This window comes from Hippocampus bargibanti, linkage group LG17 (assembly GCF_051943395.1).
Source record: "Hippocampus bargibanti isolate YZ-2025 linkage group LG17, ASM5194339v1, whole genome shotgun sequence".
In the NCBI taxonomy this organism is placed as follows: domain Eukaryota; kingdom Metazoa; phylum Chordata; class Actinopteri; order Syngnathiformes; family Syngnathidae; genus Hippocampus; species Hippocampus bargibanti.
Genome location: NC_142750.1, coordinates 13,953,212 through 13,978,415, shown reverse-complemented (window position 1 = coordinate 13,978,415; position 25,204 = coordinate 13,953,212). Strand labels below are relative to the sequence as shown.

At 42.5% G+C, this 25,204-nt stretch overlaps 1 protein-coding gene across 1 annotated transcript; it reads right to left on the bottom strand.

The window, feature by feature from the left end:
- Positions 1 to 97: 97 nt before the first annotated feature.
- On the bottom strand, positions 98 to 24,358 carry mei1 (meiotic double-stranded break formation protein 1). The gene is made up of 30 exons (XM_089019347.1): positions 24,310 to 24,358; positions 23,434 to 23,507; positions 22,961 to 23,066; positions 20,078 to 20,287; positions 19,056 to 19,219; positions 18,627 to 18,741; positions 17,825 to 17,944; positions 17,596 to 17,695; positions 16,667 to 16,801; positions 15,609 to 15,717; positions 14,925 to 15,016; positions 14,646 to 14,793; positions 14,442 to 14,553; positions 14,180 to 14,240; positions 12,839 to 12,936; positions 12,338 to 12,518; positions 9,993 to 10,143; positions 9,720 to 9,905; positions 9,524 to 9,616; positions 8,297 to 8,486; positions 7,731 to 7,841; positions 7,235 to 7,345; positions 6,874 to 7,046; positions 6,081 to 6,165; positions 5,738 to 5,922; positions 5,375 to 5,456; positions 5,183 to 5,289; positions 4,887 to 5,018; positions 1,216 to 1,337; positions 98 to 632 (listed from the first exon to the last, which is right to left on the bottom strand). The coding sequence occupies exons 1-30, from the start codon at positions 24,356 to 24,358 to the stop codon at positions 563 to 565; spliced, it is 3,672 nt and encodes a 1,223-aa protein (XP_088875473.1). The 3' UTR covers positions 98 to 562.
- Between the last annotated feature and the right edge of the window lie 846 nt (positions 24,359 to 25,204).

Sequence of the window (25,204 nt, the reverse complement as noted above, 5' to 3'; positions counted from 1 at the left end):
GAATGGTTAGCGAGTAACACCGCACCGGGTACGTTCCAATTCGGCACCGCCACTTCCTTGAGTATTTGAGAATTAAAAAAAAGAGCAAAGTAAAAGCATATTACTATTATGTTTTTAAAATCAGGGGTGTTTATTTATTTGTAACGAGGTAGCGCTGTACCAGTGATTGAAACAGCGGGGACTGTACTAATTTATACAAGCACAAATGTGTTAACAGCGGGCTGTCAAATTAATTTTCCTGAAGTTTCAGAACCGTTTTCTGAAACTTTTCTTCACACACACAACATTTCTTCTTCAACACACAAAAAAGGAGCAAATGCCCCCCGCAAAAAAACCGCCAACGGAATATTCTTTCAAAACAAAGTGCTTGGGAAAGATTACTGTGTCATTTGCAATGATGAAGTGACAGGTATCGTGTCCGATGAATCCAGCGTTTCTAAAGGAGGGTCCGAATGCTAATGTTTAGTGAGCAAATATACAGAGTAAATACTACTGGGCAGTATGAATTCACAAAATATATTGCAATTGAAACATAACAATAACTAAATGCTTTCCAAACGTGTCACTTTTCAAAACCACTTTCACTGCTCACTGCAAAGTCAGACAAACAGATGGACACCTCCCCCAAACGTCTGAAGATAAGAATTAAGGAACATTAAAGTGGTGAAGTACTGCTGTGTGGCCTTTGATCGACGGGCGCCTGTTCTGAAGTATGTATAGTAAAAAATACCCCGTTCTGGCAGAATCTTCTGAAAAAGTTCTATTTCGAAGGTTCTTGAATCAAACATTGCTTTCGGCAAATATTTGCTGGATTAATTACTTTAATATTAATATTTTCCTTGTCACCTCTGTGTGAGTCAAGAAAGAGAGACGATCAAGTGGAAAGATAAAGTGAGTCTATAAAGTAGCAACATTTACTGTTATTGAAAAGAACATTCATAGGTGTGTGGGTTACACACTTTCCCAGAGGAGGAAAAAGTACATCAGTGACAGTTAGTGAATTGCCAGACAAAATCAATGATGGTGGACTGCTGCTGTTGGCAACATAATGGGTGCGCGCAGGGATATAATTTAGACAATGTTTTTTTGTTGGCTGTGAACTCTAGTTCATTAACCTACTCTACTTACCTACCTATGTATGTGTATGTGTGTATAGTTTGTGTCGAGCTGTACATTGGGTATGAGTGACATTCATTTCGAGTTTGGGATGGATACAAGATGTTGCAGGCCAAACCGGAGCTCTCAGGGGGTGGCAGTGAGTCCAGGGACTGCATCACACTCCTTACTCTGTGCGTGTGTTCCTCTGTGGGGGGAGGCTGAAAGACACCGCTCTGTATCTGAGCAAAAGAATGAAGATAGGGAATTTGATTTTACAGAGAACAATGATGAGTTTCGCAAGACATGAAAATATCGCAAAGAATAGAGAGGAGTGGGATGAAACAGGATTATGGCCACCATGACAAAAGGAAGATTAGAGAAGTTTATGTCATTTTGAAATCATAATAAATGAACTGAAAAGGGCTAGAAAGCAGTGGCCCGGAAAGCACATGGCGCTCGTTGACTGTACGCATGTGCAACAACATGAAACACAGGGAGTGTTTTATAAGTGGTCAGTAGGAAGTGGTCAATAATTCCTTTGAGAAATACAAAGCCACTGTTAAACTGCAATCGACACCAAAGTCTCCATATTAGGCAGCTGGCTAAAATAAAACCTCTCCTTTCTCATGAGCACCCTAAAGCAGTAATTCATGCCTTTGTTACACCTCGGGTCGATTACTGTAATGCGCTTGATTTTGGAGTCAGCCAATCCTCCATGAAGTGTCCCCAGCTCGCTCAGAATGCTGCTGCTCGCCTCTTGACTGGTACTTGTAAGAGGGAGCTCATAACTCCTACCTACTCTGGCATCCCTTCACTGGCTCGCTACACATTTTCGAGTTCTTTTCGAGATCGTATTACAGTGATACCTCAGCTTACGAACGCTTTAGCTGATGAACTTTTCGCCTTACGAACATTAAATTCGCGAGAATATAATCTTGGCATACGAACACGTTTTCGGGAAACACACGGAGTGCCACAATGGCTGGCGGACTAGTTTTCGGCGGAAGAACACCAAACCACACGGCCGAACAGCGCCACCGTGGCTGCCGGAATACTTTTCCACACACCCTTTCTTTGGCATACATGGTTTGCTATGGAAGCGATTGAAAAACTTCTGTTGATTTGGATTAACAAAAAGCAGCTAACAGGGGACCATGTTAGTGAGGATATTATCACAGAGAAAGCACGGCAACTTCACTCGGATATCATCAAGAGGCAACTACATCAACGACCATCACAAAGGTAAATAAAATGACTTCATTATACGGTACAATTTATTTCTTTACTTACAATACAACTACAGAGGAATAAAGTTGATGAGCCATACAATGAAACTCTGGGAAAGAGTAGTTGAAGCTAGACTAAGAGCAGAAGTGAACATTTGTGAGCAGCAGTATGGCTTCATGCCAAAAAAGAGTACGACAGATGCAGTGTTTGATTTAAGAATGCTGATAGAGAAGTACAGAGAAGGTCAGAAGGAAGGGTACCCAGAGAAGAGCTGTGGCATTGCATGAGGAAGTCTGGAGTGACGGAAAAGTATGTCAGAGCGGTGCAAGACATGTATCATGACTGTAAGACAGTTGTGAGGTGTGCTGTCGGTGTGACGGAGGAATTCAAGGTGGAGGTGGGACTCCACCAGGGGTCAGCTCTGAGCCCCTTCTTGTTTGCTATGGTGATGGACAGGCTGACAGACGATGGTAGACAAGAATCTCCTTGGACCGTGATGTTTGCAGATGACATTGTGATCTGTAGCGAGAACGGGGAACAGGTGGCGGAGAAACTAGAGCTGTGGAGATATGCCCTGGAAAGGAGAGGGATGAAGATCAGTCGCAGCAAGACGGAATATATGTGTGTGAATGAGAGGGATCCAAGTGCAAGAGTGATGCTACAGGGGGAAGAGATAAAGAAGGTGGAGGATTTTAAGTACTTGGGGTCAACTGTCCAGAGCAATGGAGAGTGTGGAAAAGAGGTGAAGAAGCGTGTCCAGGCAGGCTGGAGAAAAATGTCAGGTGTGATGTGTGATAGAAGGCTTTCAGCTAGGATGAAAGGAAAAGTGTATAAAACCGTGGTGAGACCAGCCGTGATGTTTGGACTGGAGACAGTGCCACTGAAGAAAAGACAGGAAGCAGAGCTGGAGGTAGCAGAGCTGAACATGTTGAGGTTTTCTTTGGGAGTGACCAGGTTGGATAGGATCAGGAATTGGATTGGATTTGCCTTTATTAGTCTCGCAGTGGCGAAATTTACATTTCACAGCAGCAAAGTTATGAAAGAAATGAAAGTAGAAAAGCAAAACATAGGAGCTGCTGGAAAGGCAGCCACTCTCGCGGCGCCGTCTTGAAGTCAAAAGAACAAAAAAAACTAAATAACAAATAACATGACAACACAAAGGCACAGAGAGACATTCATTCTTAAGCACTTTCTGTACCCTCTTTGTTACATAAAGCAGTTCCAGATGAAAGAGGAGAGGATCAAAGGAATTTATTTAGGAATGAGTCCATTAGAGGGACAACTCATATTAGAGGCTTTGCAGAGAAAGTCAGAGAGGCCAGACTGAGATGGTTTGGACATGTCCAAAGGAGAGAGAGTGACTATATCGGGAGAAGGATGCTGAGCCTTGAACTGCCAGGCAGGAGACCGAGAGGAAGACAGAAGAGGAGGTTTATGGATGTGGTCAAAGAGGACATGAAGGTAGCTGGTGTGAGAGAAGAGGATGCACAAAACCGGGATAGATGGAGGACATTGATTCGCTGTGGCCACCCCTGAGGGGAAAAGCCGAAAGGAAAAGAAGAAGTATCGCAGTGGAGAAATTTACATTTCACAGCAGCAAAGTGATAAAAGGAATGAAAGTAGAAAAACAAAATACATGAGATGCTGGAAAGGCAGCCACTCTCGCGGCGCCGTCTTGAAGTCAAAAGAACAAAAAAAAAAAAAATAATATGACAACACAAAGACAATATCTTTGTTACATAAAGCAGTTCTAGATGAAAGAGGAGAGGATCAGAGCATCTTTTCACCAGTGGATCAGGGACATCATGGTGGAATGTGCACGTCAACTACAAGCTAAATGTTGAAAGCAAACACGCAGCTGTAGCATCCATTGACGAAAAGAGATTGTCTCACATCTCCTGTCCCGCATAAATCCGCTTCAATTCCAATCCGCGACAGTTCTACGCAACGGCGCTCTGCGCTCACGTTCCTTTCTTGTTATCGCGGGCTCCTCAAGCCATGCATCCATCCAACCGCAGACTGTCCAACAGCACCGACCTTTCCGCTGAACAAAGCGGGGCTGTGAAGATGCTGCCCATGACAGGCGCAAAAAAGCACAATGGCCCCTTTGGTGTCCAGCGATGGCAGTCGAATGGCAGCGACATTCCTCCCATTCAAAAAGAGTCCTGGCATATTCATGCTGCCAAAAAGGCGCAAGCGCTCAGCACAGTCTCCTCCTTGATGAATGTCGTGGTCAAAAATGCTGAAAAACAATCTGTATCCGTTCCACATGACGCACAACAACACAAAGTGACAAAAGAAAACACAAAACAAGACAAAAACAACCAAAAAAAAGCAAGGCTGATGAGAGCACTTGCTGACGGCTGCCTACTCGGGCGCCATCTTGGACTCCTACTGGATTGTATTGTATTGTATATTAGGGTCAAGCTCGGCATATGTCTAAAATGTAATACACGTAATGCACTAACACGTCTTAATTCTTATGATTATTTTGAGGAGAAAATGGTCCTCGTCCAGCAAAACCGGGGTTAAAACATTTTGAGTTCAGTACGTGGACGTACCTGTGTGAGGAGGAGCCTGAGGGCTTGTGATGCTTCCTGGCTGAGCTTTTTAACTCCTTTCGTCTCGACTGCGTCTATCACCTGAAGGAGGTCAGGCTCCCACCGTATCACCAGATGACCATGCTGCACAAGCTACACCAGAAACAAACACACGGGTTGATGCGGCTAAACGCACAGATCCAAACGTGTCCTATTTGTATTGTATTCTATGACGCGGAGAACCCAGCGGATCAATGAGACAAAAGCGGCATAAATGATGTTTGATTCCGAGGGGTGGGGCTTATGCAACGTCTCACAAGTGTGATGACTCTGAGGACGGCTGGGTGCAAGAGGAAGTTCTTTCCGGAGCTCAGCAGGTAGCTGAGGAGGAATCCACTCCATGGCTGGCAAACCTCATAAGTGGCTAAGAATCAAACACACGCACAAAACACAAATAATTAGCAGAAATCATGCAAAAGTAAATATTTTCTCGTGAATACAAATGATACCTGTTTGAGGACTCTTCCTCTGAAGGAAGCCAAGCACGGAATGTAGACAGTTGACCGAGGCTCTCAGTAGCAGCTCATTTTTCTGAAGAGGGCAGGATGAGAGGTCGTTATTCCTCTCGGGAGAATAGCAGACGACCAAAAAGACACATACATAAATGCGCACAATTAAGAAAAAGCATATCTTGCTGCAACAAACATATTTTTCAATACTGGTATATGATACGATCAGAAACAGAAGGACAATGCAAAAAGAGAACCAGGATGAGCATTTACTCAAAACCGTCTTTTCTGATTTAGCTCTACAAGCTGTGACACACTAAAATTATGATAGCAAATACTAAATCGCCCACGAGGCCATCCAACCTGTAAAATAAGTCCACCGAGAGCAATTAAAAGGCACCGAGCCCCTCTGGAGCCAAGCGGGAATAATGCACCATCTTCAAGTTCTAAGGGTGTTTTGCCAACTAAACCTGGACCGCTGGTCACGCAGACCAATGCAGTGGTCAGGTCCACATTGAGTAAGGACTGCAGCAACCTCAAGTAGCTCACTGCAAAGAGTAAAACATGTAGATGGTGGTGACAAAAACAGGAGGAAGAGATGGCATTTCCAAACGTCACTCAGTACTCATGCGGGTTTTTTTCTTTCAAATTGCCACTCTGCCCTCATATGATGCATTGAGGGAGATTACATTGTTGCGATCATTACCCAGCAAGAGGGTGTCTGTATTCCGTTTCTGAATAAGTATTCGCTGCATGGCTGTGTCCAGACTCCATCTGAGGCTTTTGTGAACCTTCAATGAATGGACACAGAGAGAGAAAAGAAAGTCAACAATAACAAGTTGGGTGAATTCAAACTAGGAGAGTTTGTTTCTGATACTTATTTTCTACTCATTTGTATTTGTCTAAGTTTAGTCTCTTGTTCTCTCATGGCAGGCAGATTGACCACTCCAAATTGTCCCTAGGTGTGAGTGTGAGAGTTACTGTTGTATGTCTTTGTGTGCCCTGCGATTGGCTGGCAACCAATTCAGGGTGTCCCTCGCTTCGTGCCCGAAGACAGCTGAGATAGGCTCCGGCGACCCTAATGAGTAATAAGCGGTACGGAAAAAAAAAAATTATATATATTATTTATCCATTATTATTTATCCAGTATTTAACCATTATTTATTATTATCATAGCTGATAGGCCCCTTTTGAAATGATGTCATTCCCGCCCTCTGTATAAATAAACATCTCATTTGGGGGCACACCAGAAGCTTCTACCGCAATGGCCTGCCTACTTCTGCCTCACCATGTCTCTCCTGTCCAAGATTAAAATCATCTTTCTGTCCATCATCTTGATTCCTGCTAATTTTACTACCATCTTCTAACACCGTGAAGAGCCACGAACCAGAGAAAACGATCCAATAGTTTCAACTGCAAGGAGACTGTCGGGTCACACTCAAATGCCATTACAACAGCACGTTTTTTTGTCATATGAATCTAAGTTCCTCAACGTGTACCTGGATGGAGCGCTCATGCTGCAAAGTGATGAGGGAAGACAGCAGAAGATGACTGCAGCACAGCAGGGCTGAGGAAGAGGCAGATGAAGAGAGGACGGATGGCGCTGAGGATGAGGAAAGGATTGTCTGAAGCTGATCCATCACTCCACAGTTGGAGAGGAGCGTGGAGACAGCTGGGGAGGAGAAGGTGCCACATCGTGTGTCGGCGTGTGTAAGTGTGTGTGTGTGTGGGGGGGGGGTGCATCGCAGGCCTGTCACTTTGTGTGTGACTTAATCATCCCCATAAAAACCACCCACGTGAAGCAGAATTGGATGTTCTTGGGAAAATACACACATACTGAAGAAAGAGAGCATGTCAAACCTCTGTTGGCACTTTGCGCGGGGGAGAGACTTAGGCAGCAGTACAGGTAGCGAAAGGCAGGTAGCAGACTCTCTGTATTCGACTGATGTAGACGACCTGCAATATTACTGACTGACATACAGGACAGATAATGTGCTTCATCGCGTCTGCGGCTTCTGATCTCCACGTATAACGCTCACAAACATTAATTTAAATACATCAACGGGAGAATACGATGTGATTACATCACTTGTGCCAAACTGTGGCTGGTTAAGACCAAGCTAATTTAAAAACGACAAGATGAGAAATGTAGCACCGGATAAAGCTACGTGAATGTATGCACGATCCAGTAGAATTATTCACGGAGGGATGAAGGGATTTGGGTATCAAGTTGGTTTTCTGTAAAGGTTTAAGTGGTGATGGATAGGTGTCGACTACTTGGAAGAAGCTTGATTTCTGAATAACCGTGCTGGGGAGGAAGAGAGTGACTTGCCAACAGGGTGTGTTTTGAACTCACCCTGGTAGAACAGCTTGAAGTGAACTTCATCCATCTGACTGCAGGATCGTGAAGGCGTGAGGCTGGCGTGTGTTACACAAAGCAGTTTAAGAACCAGAGGGAGCGAATTAACTGCAAGAAGAGAGTAAAGAGTCAAACCAAACGAAATAAATTTATAAAGAAACAAACAAACACGTAAGTCAACAAATGAATGAATGATTCGCTCATTCACTGCCATTCCCAAATTTATTTGGGAATTGAAGAGCGTGTTCTAACTGGACCAGGTTTTGATATTTTGGTAGACCCGTGCAAGCCGGTGTGCACAGCGTGGCGCATTAACTTATTCGCTGCCATTCCCGAATTTGAAAAGCGTGAGGTTGAGCGCCATTCCCGAATTTGCTCGAGTTTTGGTTTTTCTTGCAGGGGCTGCAGAGAAAGCTTTGGTCAAAACCGTCAATGGTTTTCCCTTCAATGAGGGGGCAGCATTTGCTTTTTGTCCATGTTAGTGATGAGGATTTGAAGACAACTAAGTAACAATACAATATAAGATATATTGTGAAGTTGTGTCAATCTCATATTTTGCCTACCTTCTTCAATATGTTTCTGTCCATATATTTGGGCCTTAGTCTCGAGACTGAGCTTCTGCAACACCCGGAGCAAGGCAGCTTTAAGACTGGTACACACGTTTTCTTGAAAGTCACTTTGGTCATCCAATAAATGCATCAGAACTGAGATTGCTTGCTCCGCAAGTGATGCTTCCCTTGTACAAACTACGTCCTGTATCAGAATCACAATCACAATCATCTTTATTGCCAAGTATGTAGAACACACAAGCAATGTTCCCTCTAATTTTTCACGTGTCTGAGCAGACAGACACACAAGCTCCCTGAGCACACTGAGGTCAGATGTGTACGCTGTGGCCACACGCCAGTATCACGGCGCGTATAGACAGGGCGCATTCGCGCCGTTCTGCTCCGATTGGCTGCGTAGCGTACCGGAACCGTACGGCATTATTATTGGCTGGACACCTGTCACTCATTCAGTTGCATTGCAAAATCTGCGCTGCGTAGATGTTCTTGTGCGCCGAGTATGTGCGCGCAGCTTAGAGGGAACATTGCACGCAACAAATTTGTCTCCGGTAGAACATGCTGCACTGGTATCATCATAAGAAACATTGAGGCACTATACAGTTCTATTTAGGTTACTGTTTAGAGAGTTAATGGCTTGGGGGTAGTAGCTGTTTAAATGTCTGCAGGATTTGGTGCACATGGATCGGTAGCGCCTGCCTGAGGGGAGTAGCTGGAAAAGGTGGTGGGCAGGGTGCGGAGGGTCCAGTAGGATTTTCCGTGCCCTTGTTTGGATTGGATTAGCCTTTATTAGTCTTGCAGTGGAGAAATTTACATTTCACAGCAGCAAATTGATGAGAGGAAGAGGAAAGTCAAGAAAGAAGGAGAAAAACTAAATACAGGAACTGCTGGAAAGGCAGCCACTCTCGCGGCGCCATCTTGAAGTCAAAAGAACAACAAAATGGAAAGACAGCCAGACAAAAAAAATTACAAATAAAGAAATCTTCTTCTTTTCCTTTGGGCTTTTCCCTTCAAGGGGTCGCCAAAGCAAATCAGTAAATAAAAAATAAAAATAAACATAAAAAAACAGCATGGAACTTTGTCTGCTCCAAAACTCCACGACAACACCAGCTCGCTGAACTATGAAACTGGATGTTTTTCTCTTTTTACAAATTCCCCAATCGTCTTCCTGTGCTATGCCATACTCCTAATGAAGTCCAATTTGCACAACATCTCTCTTTATCTCACCAGGAGGATTAGGATGACAGACGGGTGCTTCTTTAATACAGACAAAAGCTCCACAATCTCAGTGGCGGGCTCCTGTTCTTCCGCCTTCCCTGTCTACAAAAAACAAGTCTTTGAAGAGCCTCAAAAGTTGCACTGTAACACATTTGGGAGTGGGAAAAAAGATCATATGAGGGAGAATAAACAACATTCTTTTCACCACATCTCGCTGTGCATCTGCAGACCGCGCTTGTTTCGTCAACCAAAGTTCCAACACCAGGCCTCCAAATTTGTCTCGAAGTGGCGCATGGGCGCAAATGAAGTGGAGGACGGCAGGATGATGGACGTAAAGCAATGAGAAACTTGGACAGGAGGAGAGAGCTTTGGCGATACAGTCCAAAGGAGCCTTGAATAGGTTGCAGGGAAAATTGCGCAAAAAAGTAGAAAGAAATAAACTCGAATGAGACACAATGTATTATGTCAACAAAGTTACCCCATCAAGCGAGGCGTGCTCATCCTGCGTTGACGCCAGCAGATAAAGACAAGACCGTAGCACCATAGTAGGGAGGGTGCTGCCGCCTTCCTCCTGCACTGAACGGAAGACCCACACTACGCTGGAAAACACCGTCTGGTCTGGGAGGAGCCTAGTCCATGCATGCAAGACAAAATAGAAATACAGTGATACCTCGGCTTACGAATGCTTTAGCTCACAAAATACAGTCTATAGGGCATATAGTCTTGGCTAACAAACTAGTTTTCGGGGGACGAACCAAACCACACAGCGCCAAGGTGGCTGCCGGACAAGTTTTCGGCGGATCAACACCAAACCACACGGTCGAACAGCGCCACGGTGGCTGGCGGACTACTTTTACACACCCCCTTTCTTTGAGTGCAGACGTGGTTTGTTATCGAGCGGAGTACTTTTGCTACTATGGGACCGAAAAAGACCCCACCACAGGCCAGTGTTAAGCCAAAGAAGACACAAAAGAAAATTACGGTCGAGCAGAAGAAGGAGATCATCAAAAAACACCAACGAGGTATGTGTTTGTGTGACTTAGCGTCCCAGTTCCAGTATGCTAAGTCGACCATTGCTACGTGTGGCTAAGGTTGTTTCTGTGTTGTACAAGCAACGGTCTCAGGCAATAGAAGAGGTTGAAAAACTTCTGTTGATTTGGATTTACGAAAAGCAGCTACATGGGACAGTGTGAATGAGGGTATGATCACCGAGAAAGCACGGCACCTTCACTCGGATATCATCAAGAGGCAACTACATCAACGACCATCACAAAGGTCAATAAAATGTACTGTTTATTTCTTTAATTACAATCCAATAGCACATTTAGTATACATAAAATAAGGTATATTTTGTGTAGTTTTAAGGCTTATTTAGTAGAAAATGATGTTTTATGGGGACCTGGGAACGGATTATTCTCATTTTTAATGATTTCTTATGGGAAATAAACGTTTGGCAGAAGAACTTTTCGCCTTAGACACACTTTCCGGGAATCTATTAAGTTTGTGAGCTGAGGTATCACTGTACTGTATAAATACATAGAACAGCTCTCGAAAAATCAACCCCAGGGGACATTTAGTGTAAATATACTAAATGGAACTAAAAAACACATCATGCATGTACCTATCGCTGAGTAAACATTTAGCCTTTTTGTCCACTTAAAGGATAACCGACGCCTCCGGACAAGTTGTGACCATAATTTGTAAAATCACTTCAAATGACTTCTACTGAGCGCATTTTACAAAGATTCCACCGCATCTAGCTAGATTTTACCTTTTAAGACTCGCGCTGAATATTCATGAAGTCTTGTTTTCGAGTTGATGACGATCCCCACGTGACGTCACGCAGGGAACGCCCCTGACCGAGAAAGCGACACAATGCATTTTGTGCTACTTTGTTTGGTCTGAAAACTTTGTGTTGATCCGCGTTGATAGCGAAATTAGAAGGAAAACACATAAATAACACGATGGTGAATCATTGTGTGTTGCACCAAGACTACTATTTGATATTCACTGACACAAATTCCCAGCAGACAAATAAGCCCATTTCCATCCCCTGCATTTTCTGGATGCTACATTGCTGTCATTGACGGCTCGAATTGATATGGCAGGACTCCTTTAATCGATTGCAAACATGTATGCTTTCCTCTCCAGAACTATTTGAATCATATTCATAACTGGACGAGTAACAAGAAAGCATCTGCTCCCAATCTGAAGCCATTGTTTTGATTCTCGAGCAAGGCAAGACGTCTTGGCGTGACGTCACGAAGTGGGGGCGGGATTTTTCTGAAAATCCCCAATTCGCAGCTCTACTTGCTGCAGTTTTAACACACTTGAAGTCATTTTTATTGGTGTTTTGCATTTGACTCAAAATATCAGCCTGCATGTTTTGGGTATTTTAGATGCTATAAAACGTTTTTCTGATGTCAGTTAGGAAACAAAAAAAATGGTGTCGGTTGTCCTTTAAATTTCCACAGGCTGAGAAATATGACCTTTGTGTTTGTACTTTGCTAGTTACGGTATGTTCTCTTCACAAAAATAAATAAGAAGCCCTCATAAAGTCATCAAAAAGCTGCCAAACATTTAATGTGCATTTTGTATCAAAAGCCACCAAGAAAATCAAGAAAAAAAAGCATTGCAAAACAAATGGAAAGAAATGAGCACGGCCCAATTTATACAGCTGATTTAGTTTATAGTGCAATACCAAGAGTACTTTTTCCTTCACACCAAGATCTTATTCATCGGTTTTAATTTGAGTGACACATACCACAATTGCACTCAACGTGGATGCAAGGGGTGTGATTATTGTTTCAAATCTGTGTGTACCTGTCTCCTTGCTGCAGGGCGAGGTGGAGCATAATCAGCAGGCAGTATTGAGTGGCTCTTGGACCTTTAGAATCACACATTTGGAGCCCCGGGGACTCGCAAAGCAGTCTCGGCCAGTCTGAGAGTCGACAGCACAGCGAGGGAAGATTGGACTGCAGGAGATTTTCCATTTCTTCTGCATCTGGGTTGGAGACAGCGGAAAGGCATGCAGATTTCATAATCAAAGCACAAATAATTTTTCAACAAAATGGTGTTCCTCAACAATGTTTTTCTTGTTTACAACACTGATTTTTTGGGGGAAGAAAGACACTAAAACGTGTACAATGTAATTTATCCACAGCTAAGTTCAGAAAGGTTTGTGGAACTATGTTTCCTTGATTACAATCACAATAGGAGTTGTTATGACTTTTGCAGCAAAAACAGTTTGCATTTTTTCCAGAATGTCCTTGACATCATTTCAGTTCATTGAAGTGGTGCGAGCGTGCACTTGGATCTGGGTACCCTGTTGGGACGTCTCTGACGCAGGAATTGACTGGGAGAGCAAACACATACTGAGCTTATGTAGGAAATCACAGCAAGCCGCATTTAAGTGTGTGTTTCTGAAAGAAGATGGAGAGAGAAAATAAGCTTTACAATATGAAAAAGGAGTCACTGATATAAATAAAGAATGAGGACACCTCCAACAGACAAAGCACATAGTGAATTCAGCTATGTGTGATCCTCAAAATGGAAGCCAGCGGCATTTAGTCTTTCAACAATTAAACACTACATGACAGCATCGTGCAATTTTGCTCTACACTTTGTGTGTCAGCTGTATTTTAGATCACCAAAACACACAAAGGGAAGAAGAATCAGAATCAGAAAGCCTTTACTAGTCCCACAATGGGGACATTTGCAGTTCACAGCAGCAATTTGAAAGTGGGTGGGGGAGTGGATGAAAAGATAAAAAAAAAACTACTTATTCTAAGCATAATAAAAATGTCAGAAGACTGAGATTTAGACTGTAACAGTGCAAAAATGTTTCATAAAAAACTGTACATAGTGCAAGTATAAAAAAGCACATTTGATATATGTAACCGTAAAGACGGAGGACACTGATTTGCTGTGGCGACCCCTTGAAGGGAAAAGGCCAAAGGAAAAGAAGAGGAGAACTGTATTGAGTCAACTTAAGGTGGCTGTGCTATTTACAGTACAAGGCTGTATGGGATGAAAACAGAGACACCGGCGAAGAGAAATCTAGAGTCTGAACTTTCTGGGGCGCCACCAATTTATTATCACCCGTATAAATGGGTGGATAAGCAAATATGTAAATACATAAATACTTCAATTAATGACTTGGTTTATTAATTGATCCAACCTTCATGTTCACCCATACACATCAGCGCAGACTGCCGATGCGTATGTGGAACAGTCGCAGCTTGGAATTGAAGCAGATTTATGTGGGACAGGAGATGTGAGAAAATCTCTTTTCGTCATTGGATGCTACGGCTTTGTGTTTGCTTTCAACATTTAGCTTGTAGCAGACTTGCACATCCCAGATCCACTGGTGAAAAGGATGCTTGATCCTCTCATCTAACTGCTTCATACAACAGAACGGGTGCCGAAAATGCTTAAGATTGAATGACTGCCTGTGTCTTTTGTGTAGTGTCACATTATTTGTTTAGTTTTTTTTTCATTGTTTTGACTACAAGATGGCACCGCGAGAGTGACTGCCTCTACAGAAGGTCCTGTATTTTGTTTTTCCACTTCTTCCTTTCCTCACGTTGCTGCTGTGAAATGTAAATGTCTCCACTGCGAGAGTAATAAAGGCTAATCCAATCCAAATACATCAGTGCAGTGTACCTGTTTCCCACGCAGAAAATCCCTTTGTGTTCCAAAGCCAACTTGTAGAAACCAGAGGACGCTGGACGGATGAGACAAAAAGTGGATGAAAGAAGGACTTGGCACTCGTAAACCTAAGCGACTTTTAAGAAAACACGTGGACGACAAAACCCGAATCTAGTTATCGCAACTTTCCGCTTGTTTTGATCAAGCCACGCGTGAATTGTTTGGGCTTTGTTTTCACCCTTCCGCATTTAAATAATGCATCTGCAATTTCACGTACCCATTTTTTTTACAAAAGCAGGCATGGCGGCTGGAATGAGGGTGAATAGGGAGGACAAGACTGAGTAGAAGACCTGTAGTATCTGAGGATTGGGTGCATGTTCACACATCCTCTATACACACAAACCACAATGATAACTGTACACAACTGAAAAGAACTTGACAGGATCAAAACAGACTTTTGCAATTTGCGACCAACGCTCACAACAACGGTGGGTATCCACAAAGAGTCACAACAATGAAGGAGGCGTTGGCATAAAGCCTCCAATGAGTCAGGCCCGTCGCTCTTCTTTGATGGCGCTGTAAATGCGTTCTCCCTCAGAACAGGATCTGAAGCACACTCCTCGGCCAATCTCGACACACAAATATCAAGAGAAATACTAAACATGGTTCCGTCAAGGTAATGAAAACGCTAAGAAATAAAAAATACACCAAAACAGAGCAATTATTTTGCCTGTGCAAAGATGTGACTTTCAAAGCTGACCTGCAAGCAGTCTGAAAACAAAGCAAGGAGTACAGTAGAAATCCTTCTGCCCAAGATTCCGGGCTGTTGGTTTCCGACTTCTTGAGACCCACCTATTAAGACAGAATATGGGAAAATTAAACGAGAAAAAAATGGAATGTCAATGTCAAGTTCCTGACCACTTCAATAGCGTGGGAAAGCCCGAAATACTGACAGCTGCTGACTGATGATGCCCATCTCCGGTTAGTATTAGTCATGGTGGCCAAAGTGGTAAGAAGAAATGGGAAAAAAATACATACATTTAATCATCATCATCATCATACTTTTCATTTATAAGGACCTTTCAAAACTCTCACGGTCATTTTACAGTCAGAGGATAAGTTTTTTTTTTCTGTGGGTGAGCAGCGGCAGAATTTATGACACAATTATACAATGGAATAGGGTCAGCCTTCCACTTTTAAAGTAAATTGAAAAAAAAAAAAAACGTATCTAAAAACATCTCAAACTGCGCAATGAATTGGTCAAGATGGTCTTTAAAACAAATACTACAATCGATCTGAGCAAAATGTGGCTTAAAATCAGCCAGAAGATCTCGAGACTTAAGACATCAAACTCTTGACACAAATTTCAGGTAGCCAGTTTTCACATTTTCATTGAGGCACATCCATAGTCTGACTTTTATTAAACGTATCAACACAGACTCACTCTACTTTGCTGGCCGCTAGAGTCAGGCAGCTCAGGGAATCTTTTTGTGATGGCCTCAATAAGTTCTTGTAACTCATGGTACTGGACTGGTTTGGACTGGTGGTTCATTCTGGAACAGTTTTAACCAAATCTTAACAATAAATATACATTACAAAGTGGCGATAGAGTGACCGAGGGCCAAATTGTAATTAAAATAATAATTCTACAACAACCATATTTGCAATGTCTTCTGTACTGATGGATACAATTTTGAAGTTTGGGGTAAAAGTTTTTGCGAGCGCACACATCTCAGGAGCTTGGAATAAATAAGTACTGGTAGCGAGCTTTTTGTGCTGCTCATGAAATCACGATCGCGGTCTCATCCGCAGTACATTTGAAATTGTAAATATGGTTCAATATTGTCGTCAAACAAAGTACTGATATAGATATGTTTTCGTGAAAGCTGCTATGCATTTCAAGAGATGTACAGTAAAGTCTCGTTATATCGATATCGGATATATCGATAGTCCCGGTTATATCGATACTATTTCTATGCACGCAGGGAGAAAATTACATGCAAACAGGGTCGGATATATCGATAGTCCCGGTTATATCGATATTTTTTCGGACTCCCTTGAATATCGATATAACGAGACTTTACTGTACTTTATGATGTGTTGGAATTGCTGCAAAAGCAGTGGCCGGGCCTCACCCCTTGTGAGATGTTATGGCAAAAACCCCACAACCCTCATGCTGCGAGTGCGCACTGTGCAGTGTCGGCTCGCACAATTCCGTTGATCCCAACCCGCGTTTGTTGTAAAAGCAAACGCTGTGCTGTGTGGTGTGCTGGTGTTTGGGGTCATTGGAAAAGCGGCACGAGAGCTTACTGGCTCATCTTCCGTGATTGTCTGTCAGGTAAAAACGTATAAAGGTGGATCTATGCGTCTGTACCTTTTTTTTAGCCGACAATTTTCAAACAGACGGATAAGACTGTCAGCGGTCCTGAAAGTTATGGCGATTCTGTACAGCTTTTGCATCCTTGGCATTCTTATCTATGTGGCTGTCATGCATGTCGATACCTAAAGAGATTGGAGGCAGCATTGGCAGCTTGTGTGGCTACACTCAGGCAGGGAGAAGAAAGTCCACCTAGCACAGCTTTTGAAACCGCTACAAATGCTGGAGGAGTGAGGAATAAGTCCAGATTTGTGGGGTGCCTGCGCACGCACACAGATAAACAGACAGACACACACACACACAATTGAAATTAAATGGAAGAGAAACATCCCAGTGTTTGCAATGTCCCATCTTTTTCAAAGTTGGCATAGCACAGAAACAAAGTGCATCTGCTCTTAAGAGTCCCAACTCAAATCACATCACATGACAAAGGGCTCTTAAAATTACAATACTCTCTTGATGCAAATCATCTTACTCCTTAACCTACGCAAGACAAAGAGGTGGCCAACATCACAAATAGCACAAAGTATTGTCATTCCAAATATTGACATTTGTCACAAAACTATTGTCTCGCTACAGCCACAATAGTGGTGTGCCTTTCAAATCTTTGCATACACACATGCAGGCGTGCACACGCACAATATAATCTAGCCTTGACTTCAACTATGTTTAATACTACACACACAGGTTTCGACTTTGCTCAAAATATTGCGACAAGCCTAAGAGACTCTAATGTGTACAGGGTTTGTCAATCTACCCAAAAATGTGACAGTGTTTTGCCCTTTGCTGAATAACAGCCACAAACACTTCATTTAAATCTCATTAAACCTGCCAGTGCAAATCATAGTCTGGAAATATACACACTTTGAAAAGTGTGCATAGAGACGCGTGTGATGGAAAATGGCTCACATTTGTGTTTTTGCTTCTGTAGTATGTCATAAAAACCGTCCAAACGTTTTTAAAAAGCAATCTAGTGGATTGTTGTGCAATGGCCAAATCAACGTCATAAGTGTCCGTTGTCATTTTAAAGGTTTTTGTGACTGAGCAGCCTCACCTTTCCAATATCTTTGTGAGGAGAAAGAGCCCTTGTTTCATCACATCCACGTTAGTCAGCTGGAGTGCCTGCTTAAGACTGCGCACCAGGGATTCAATACCTATCACACACTCAATAGCATGTACATAATCCGTCACAGTCACAGAACGATGTGCAAATCTCCTCAAATCTCAGTCGTCAATCATAAATGTCATTTGTGGGAAAACGCCTTTCCTCAAAGCCCCCTCACCATATACTGCGTGACACTGGGAGAAGAATAGTGGGTCTTCAATCAGTAACACCAAACAGCTGTAGATAGACCACAGCAGGACCTCATTACTTGTATCAGCCAGCCGGTCAAACAGAAACTCTTTAAGGTGAAAGCACAGGATGGAGAGCGGTGTGTGTGTGTGTGTGTGTGTGGGGGGGGGGGGGGGGGGGGGTTCAAATAAAGGAGGGGTTGGAGGGACAAAAAAAAACAAAATCAATGTCAAAGACTGTGTTCCCTCCCAAAACGACGCAAACGGCCCTTTGTAACCTTGCCTGTCTATGCGAATATAAAAACGAAGGAAAATTTGTCATGCAACTGATTTTAAAAGGAAAACGAGACATTAGAATTGCCGTTGAATCAAGTAAGCCGTTTTTCTAAATAACGTTTTTTTAACTCTTTCACTGACAGACAATGTGCAAAAATGTGTCCGCTCCAGTGCCAGGGTTTTTCAACACTCGGGTAAATTCTCAAGTTATATGGGTCTGGAGGTATCTGAGCTTGAAACGGGGGCGGCTGTACAAAATACAATACAATACATACCCCCGCAAGAAAAAACAAAACTCAAACAAATTCGGGAATGGTGCTCAACGTCACACGTTTCAATTGCAGAATATTCGAGAATGGCAGCGAATAAGTTAATGTGCCACACTGTGCCGTCCGTCTTGCACGGGTCTACCAAAATATCAAAACCTAGTCCCATTAGAACACACTGACACTTAGTTTTACGCTGACCGTGAAAACAGATCCCAAAGTGTACGCAGTGTCCGTAAGCGCATTTTACCTGGTATGTCAGCTTTGATAAAAGGAGCACTGTACTGAGTGGGGGAATGAACAAGAATAGCCGCAATGCACTTTGCGCCGGTCACCTGCAATGTATCATCACCACTCAGGAGTAACTGGAAACGGAGAAGGGCTTTGTTAGAATCATAAGCAAATAAAGACACGCGGCTCCGAAAAAAACACACCACTGACGATTCGTGTTTAGTTTAGTTTTGACAGCCTGAGATCAAGTGGTCCAAATGACTTGGCTTTCTGTTATTTTTCAGTCTGTACAGATAATGTAAAGTAACCCAACGCTATCTACACATTGTCCCAGACAGGGAGCGAAACCCCTTGATTCCCTTTGCAAAGACACACTAATCCAAGATGAGACCCTGTCAGTATTCAAATGCAAGTTTCGGTCATGGAAGCAGGATGTTTGGACAGAGACCTTTTTCAGGATGAGAGGGAGATGGCAGTGGTCGGGAGTCCGTTGCTCTTGGTTTTGGCTGTTGGAAATAGTGTCCTCATTCTGGCTGCAGAAGAACTGATCACCAGCGTAGCTCATAAGCACAGACACTGCCTCTCCCCACTGCACTAGAATCCAGAGGAGGGCTACGACATGAAAAATATGCAGTCAAAACAATTCATGACATCTGTGAAAATTATACAGAGTGTGGATATGTTGATAGTTGGAGACAAAGTGTTTTCACCGTAGATCTGTAATGGGATCTGTAATGTCGTTTATCAAAATAAAACTCCAAGGTTTTTGTTAAAGGACTTCACTTGCTGAATAAATGTAACATGCGGATGCATTGCATGAATAAAATATAACGCGTTTAATATACACTGTTGTGTTGAGGTCATCAAAAATAAAAAAATATAGAGCACATTAAATGTTAATATGAACCCCACAAGTCTCATCTGGAGGCTTGAACACTCCCGACTGAGCAAAATGAGCGGCGCAGATATGCGACAGGAAGCAGAATAATATAAATCCATCTACATTCAAATAAGTGTCAACTCTACGTCATTTATTTAGCGCTTTCAAAACAGCTACAGCTGCTGAATGTACATTTCTGCAGAGATCACGAAGCATGGAGAATGGAAATGGAATGCAAGATGTCATTATAAAAAAAAAAAAAACCATCCTATAACCACGAAACAAATTAAATGCAGTTTTGCTTTGTGAAGAGCATATGAGAATAATAAGAAAACGTTCTTCCGGAACGCTCTCCAAAATACTCATAGAGAAGTTTACTTCAGTCATTTTGACTAAATTAAATAAATAAAATTAAATGGCCCCGAGTTAAATTACATAACATATAACAAGGTGATCTTCAAGTCATGGCTGAAGACTTCAGTACGCTTTCTTATACATCAAATGATAGTAACTGTATATATATATGTACATAATAATAATAATAATAAATAAGAAGAATAACAAGAAAGGAGTAATGACGTGTTTCTTACCAATGCAATTGTTGATGAGCCGCGGGCAAGTGGCAGAGGCAAAGGTTTGCTGCAACAGGACGCAGACTCTGTCCCGAATGGTTACCGGCAGAGACTGTGCTGTTGAGCCCCCGGAGCTCCCCAACAACTTGAGCCAAACATAGAGAACCGACGCCTTTACCCCTTCATCCGGATAAAGCAAAACCGAGCACAGCCGCTCAAGTAAGGGCACTGGAGGACAAAGGGGAGAGTAATCATTTTGGGTGAGATGATGCGTGCATAAATAGCCAAAGAACCAGTATGGATGGAACCGTGGGGAAATTCTGGCATACAAAATGTATGCAAACGCATAACACTGAAGGGAACGCTACGCTGGTGAGTAGGCCTATAGGTATGCATGTGTGTTGGAAAAAAAAGGCCTTGGTGACAAAGTGCTGCGATTCATTTATAGTCTATCGGTGACCAAAAGTGCAGCAGCTACAAAGAAGAGAGGAACAAAATGACAGGTGGGAGGGAGAATAAACCGAGACGAGAGCATTAATCACATGTTCATTACTCTTCGTCGCAATGAGAGTGCTTCACTGATTTGGAAAGGGACTGCGATAAGGACAATGTCGCAAAAGAAGGATAGCTAGAGGCTGAATGAGACAGATGTGAGTGAGGTCGGGACAAGTGTCCGAATGAAGAAGGAAAAAAGATACAACACAGCCAGTTGCTGGAGAAAAACAACAACATTTAAAACAAAGTGAGGTTTACTTCGGTTCGAGCAACGTTGACAAACAGGCATTAGAACATCTTTCCAGCCAAATGGAGGCTTTCTTATTAAGAAACCAAATCAACGATGGGCCATATCGTTGATTTATAGAACGTAAATTGCTAACAGCCAGCTAAAAGCCTGACCTGAAATAAGACTTGAAATAATCTAGGCTGTTGGAGGTGGAATCCAGGAGATAAAAACACTTTTATGAAGATCAGGTTATCATTGGAATATTGCAGAGAGCAGTTAGAAGATGGAAATAATGCACAGAAGGAAAACCAGCGTTGAACTCCATGGCGCCGATGCAACTCGGCATTGACAATGGAGGCGAGCCAAGCGAAAGCCAGGCGGCTTTGAGAAGCAGATCGTGAGCCAAGTGAAGCTTCCAGAAATGTTTGATCAAACTGAAGAATATGAGGCGGTCAAGATGAGACGCAGCCGTCGCAAGAAAAGGGGGTGGAGAGTGGGAAGAGCACAGTATGAAAAGAACAAAAGAGACAGAAGTTGGGTTTCGCAATATCACTCAAAGAGGAAGTCGGGCTTTTTCAAACTACCTTTTGGGTACCAATTAATCCAAAGGAGCTACCACTTTGAATCACAGTTCTGATATCACAAATGTGTTCAATGTACATTTTTTTTTTCATGATCGCGACTACACCATTCACAGAAAATCACAATGTGTCATCACCGGTGAGCTATTTTTAGAGCAGCCATCGCAGGTTACTCAAGTCGTTCTTGGACGCAACCCTCCTGTTGGTGGTCGGAAAGGGGGTTTTGCCTTTAATATTCACTTTGTCAACAATTTTCAAGGACACAGTCAGTATACTGTATCTAAAAAAATTGGACTGAAAGATATGAAGTAGTTTGGTTCGGTAGACAGACGGACGGCAAGAGTGATCATGTGACATATATACACTCAGTTCATGTTGTCGATGCAGGGCTGTTGTCGTTTGTCATAACAACTCCACAGAGAAGTGTCGAGTGACGGGCCACAGACAGACATACGGTCAATAGAGGTAGCCTGCATCTTACGTCAGCAATCGGGCACCTCACTATTATTTGTTTCCAAGAGGAGCTTGGAAAACTTACAAAGATGCTCACCGGGGTGAACAAATTGTAGAAAGAGAAACACGCAATAAATCATAAAACTGAGAGCGAGAATCGATTTTTTTATAATGAGAGTTGAATTTGCATTCGTGTTATACCGGTGGGGTATCGCAAACAAATACTGGGTTACCTTGCAGCTGAATAACTACGGCTCGGATCTCACACCGTTTTCATGTGAAAGAACGAACAGACATGGACTTGTTTATGCGTCACATACGAGCGTGACGCAGCATCTCAGTGCAGCATTGTTGAAAAGGTCACTTAGAGAAAGTGAATCGAGTGAGGTCAGAGAAATAAAATAGTGTCAGGTGCAATGTGTATGGTACAGCAACGCATGGGAAAGTTTACCTAAAAAAGGAGGACAGGATCATCAATAAATTGGTTGAAATGGGGATCGGACTGAAAAAATGGTGTGCTCTACGGTGTTCTAGAAAAATATATTGAAATCAGTTATGATTCACAACGGTAAATAAACCTTGTTCTCTATTACAATGCACACTCAACCGCACCGCAGAGAGCGCCGAGGTTTCGGTGAATAGTTTTAATGAGTGGCACAGGTTTTAAAAGCAAGTTGTCAATGTACAACAGCAGGGTAAGTCTTTATCAATCGCAGATGATGAAATCAACACAAGGCCTTTGTTATAACTCACAGGTGTCAAAGTCAAGGCCCAGGGGCAAAATGTGGCATGCCACATTTTTTATTCGGCCCATGAAAGTAAATCAAGCTTGTGAAATTCCATGACACTTACCTAAAGTCGGGAACTAAATTTCAAATTGTCCCATATAAACCACAACAACAATGCAGGAATTTTTTTTAAATTCACATTTAAAAACAAATCATTCCTTAATTTGTTGTGTGCTTTATATGTAATACGTGGAGGGGATGAAACATTGTAATGGCTTCTCCAAATTCATAACAGCCCCCGAGAGGAAACCGGAACTCCAATGTGGCCCGCGGCAAAAAGGGAGTTTGACACCCTTGTAAAACTGTTCTCAAGTTTACACATTACAATTTTTTGCAAGTCTCGCTCGGGCCTCACCGTATTGAGTCACCAGTATAAAGGCAACACTGGGAACGGTTTCCACCAGACTCCCTAAGAAGTTGAACGTTGGCAAGAAACTCTTCACGTTGAGCTGGTCAATCGCCTGAAGCAGTAATAAAAACTATTAAACCACATTACACAGCAAAAGATAGACAGCAATATAATTCTTGAGGTGGATAGAGTACTCAAATTGCCCACATTTTAAATAACATTCTGAACACTTTTATTCACGCAAACCTCTGAGGAGGTGAATTGTGTTTTTGCCATCGATTTTCCTACATTGCACTTGCAGGGTGGGCTGCTGCGATTTTTACCACTGCTCCCCTCGTCCCAAAGGTTACACAACAGCAGCAAGGGAGACATGCGCGAGTTATGGATGTGTTGCTGGCTGCTAAGGTGACGCTACCTGTTTTCGCGTACAGTTCACGTGTACAAAAGGTGATTTTACTCTCTCCAGGCAGCTTTCTTACCTGTCTGTTTATTTGTTCCAAAATGTAGTGCAGTGGCAGCTCACTCTGGAGCTCCACCAGGAACAGAACCAGAACTAAACACGACATATAGAGAAACGTGTATGATTGTGTCCAAAGTGATTATATTGCATGTACAGTACTGTCGTTAAGTGTTGAAGTTATACGTATGCCCCTTATCTATCAACGTGTTAAACCATATTTTCAATGACTCCTGCATGCAACCAAATGGAATCGCCACGTCAAATTGAAGCAACCATCGTTTTTAGTCTATGAATATTCATTCATTCTTTTGTTTGTCCTTTACTGTCATAAACAGAGGAGAAAATGTAAATTTCTCCACTGTGAGACTAATAAAGGCATATCCAATCCAAAAAAACACTTGTATAAGAAATGAACATAATGTTCATGTGACATCCTGATTGATCAAATCACTCATGATGAGTTGAAACACTGCTCTGTGTTGCACCCACGACTTTCTCACTTCATGAGTTTTTAACTGATGAAGAAACTTAGTTGTGTCATTTTTTTCTTACATATCCCAAGTTTCAACAGAAGTCTCACATTACATCAAAGTTTCCCCTTAGGCATTCTCAGGCGACAGCTATAAAATCATTCTGTCATTTATATTCAAACTTCTAGATCTTGATTTAAAACTCTCAGTTCACTGAGGGTTCAACAGTAAGAAAATGTATCATCACACAGCACGCTAATGTGATTGTTTGAATAAAAAGACACGTAACTGTCAGAGGACAGTGGAGGACTATTGCTCATGCACGTCTATGCTGTTATGATTTAAGTTGCAAGTTTTGCAAGTTGCATAAATGCATAATTTGTGTATCAGTAATAGAGGAGTGCTTATTCATATTTGCTTGTTACCTTGATCGACTTTCTCCAGGGTGACTGGGTCCATCAGAGCGTGAAGCATCCCTGTGGTTACGGTGAGGCATTAATGACCCTTTAGGTGGTAATTTGCTCGATACGTTTTGTCTCTTCAACTGATTTGCTCAATAGGCTTTCTTTTGATGTATCATGGACAACGATGCATAGAAGAAATTATGAGAAAAGTCGACGTTGGAGGACAGGACACTGTTTTATCCCCTTTTCAAATCAGTATTGTTGGTTTCCCACCTCTGTACAGCAATGTTTCTTACCGAGTAGAGAATCTATAAAACGAATAGAGACTCGATGGTCTTGTTGGAGCAACTGTCTCAAAGCCCCCGGAGAACACTTTAGCAACCCACTGATAGCGGACAAAGCATGCGCCTTCCTTACTGACTGAAAAACAAAGAAGGAACGGAAAAGTCACACATAACCCCCCCGCAAATAAAACGGTAAATCAAACAAAAATGTTCCCCAAATTTGACCTCTTGGATGAAGGCTGGGGGGAAAATCTATTCCATAACCCATCAAAATGCTTTGTGTTTATTTATTATGCTCACGTTAGCATTGTTTTGGTCTCGGGTAGTTTTAGTTGCGTTTTAAAACAATTATTGTAAGCGTATAATAAGAGTAACAAATAAGTGTTATTTAACCATCCAAAACACAGTATTACTCACTGAAATCTCACATGTTTCCAGCATTTCAATCACACAAGCAACGCAGAGAAGCAAGCCGCCTCCCTCAGCAGGCCCCAGGCGCCCACTCCATCTTGGGTCGTGCCTGAAGTGAATCTTGTCATATATAATCTCCTTGTGTGCCATATAGGAGATATGCCCTTCAAAATCACGCACACAAAACCAACACGACACATTATCGACAACATAATTTTGAC

Coding starts and splice junctions, on each gene's coding strand:
- mei1 (XM_089019347.1), bottom strand. CDS start 24,358: ATGCTTCACGCTCTGATGGACCCAGTCACCCTGGAGAAAGTCGATCAA. Junction 18,742..19,055: donor TCCCTCTCATCCTGAAAAAG/GTCTCTGTCCAA, acceptor CTCCGTTTCCAG/TTACTCCTGAGTGGTGATGA. Junction 7,346..7,730: donor CTTCAAGCTGTTCTACCAGG/GTGAGTTCAAAA, acceptor CCTGTATGTCAG/TCAGTAATATTGCAGGTCGT.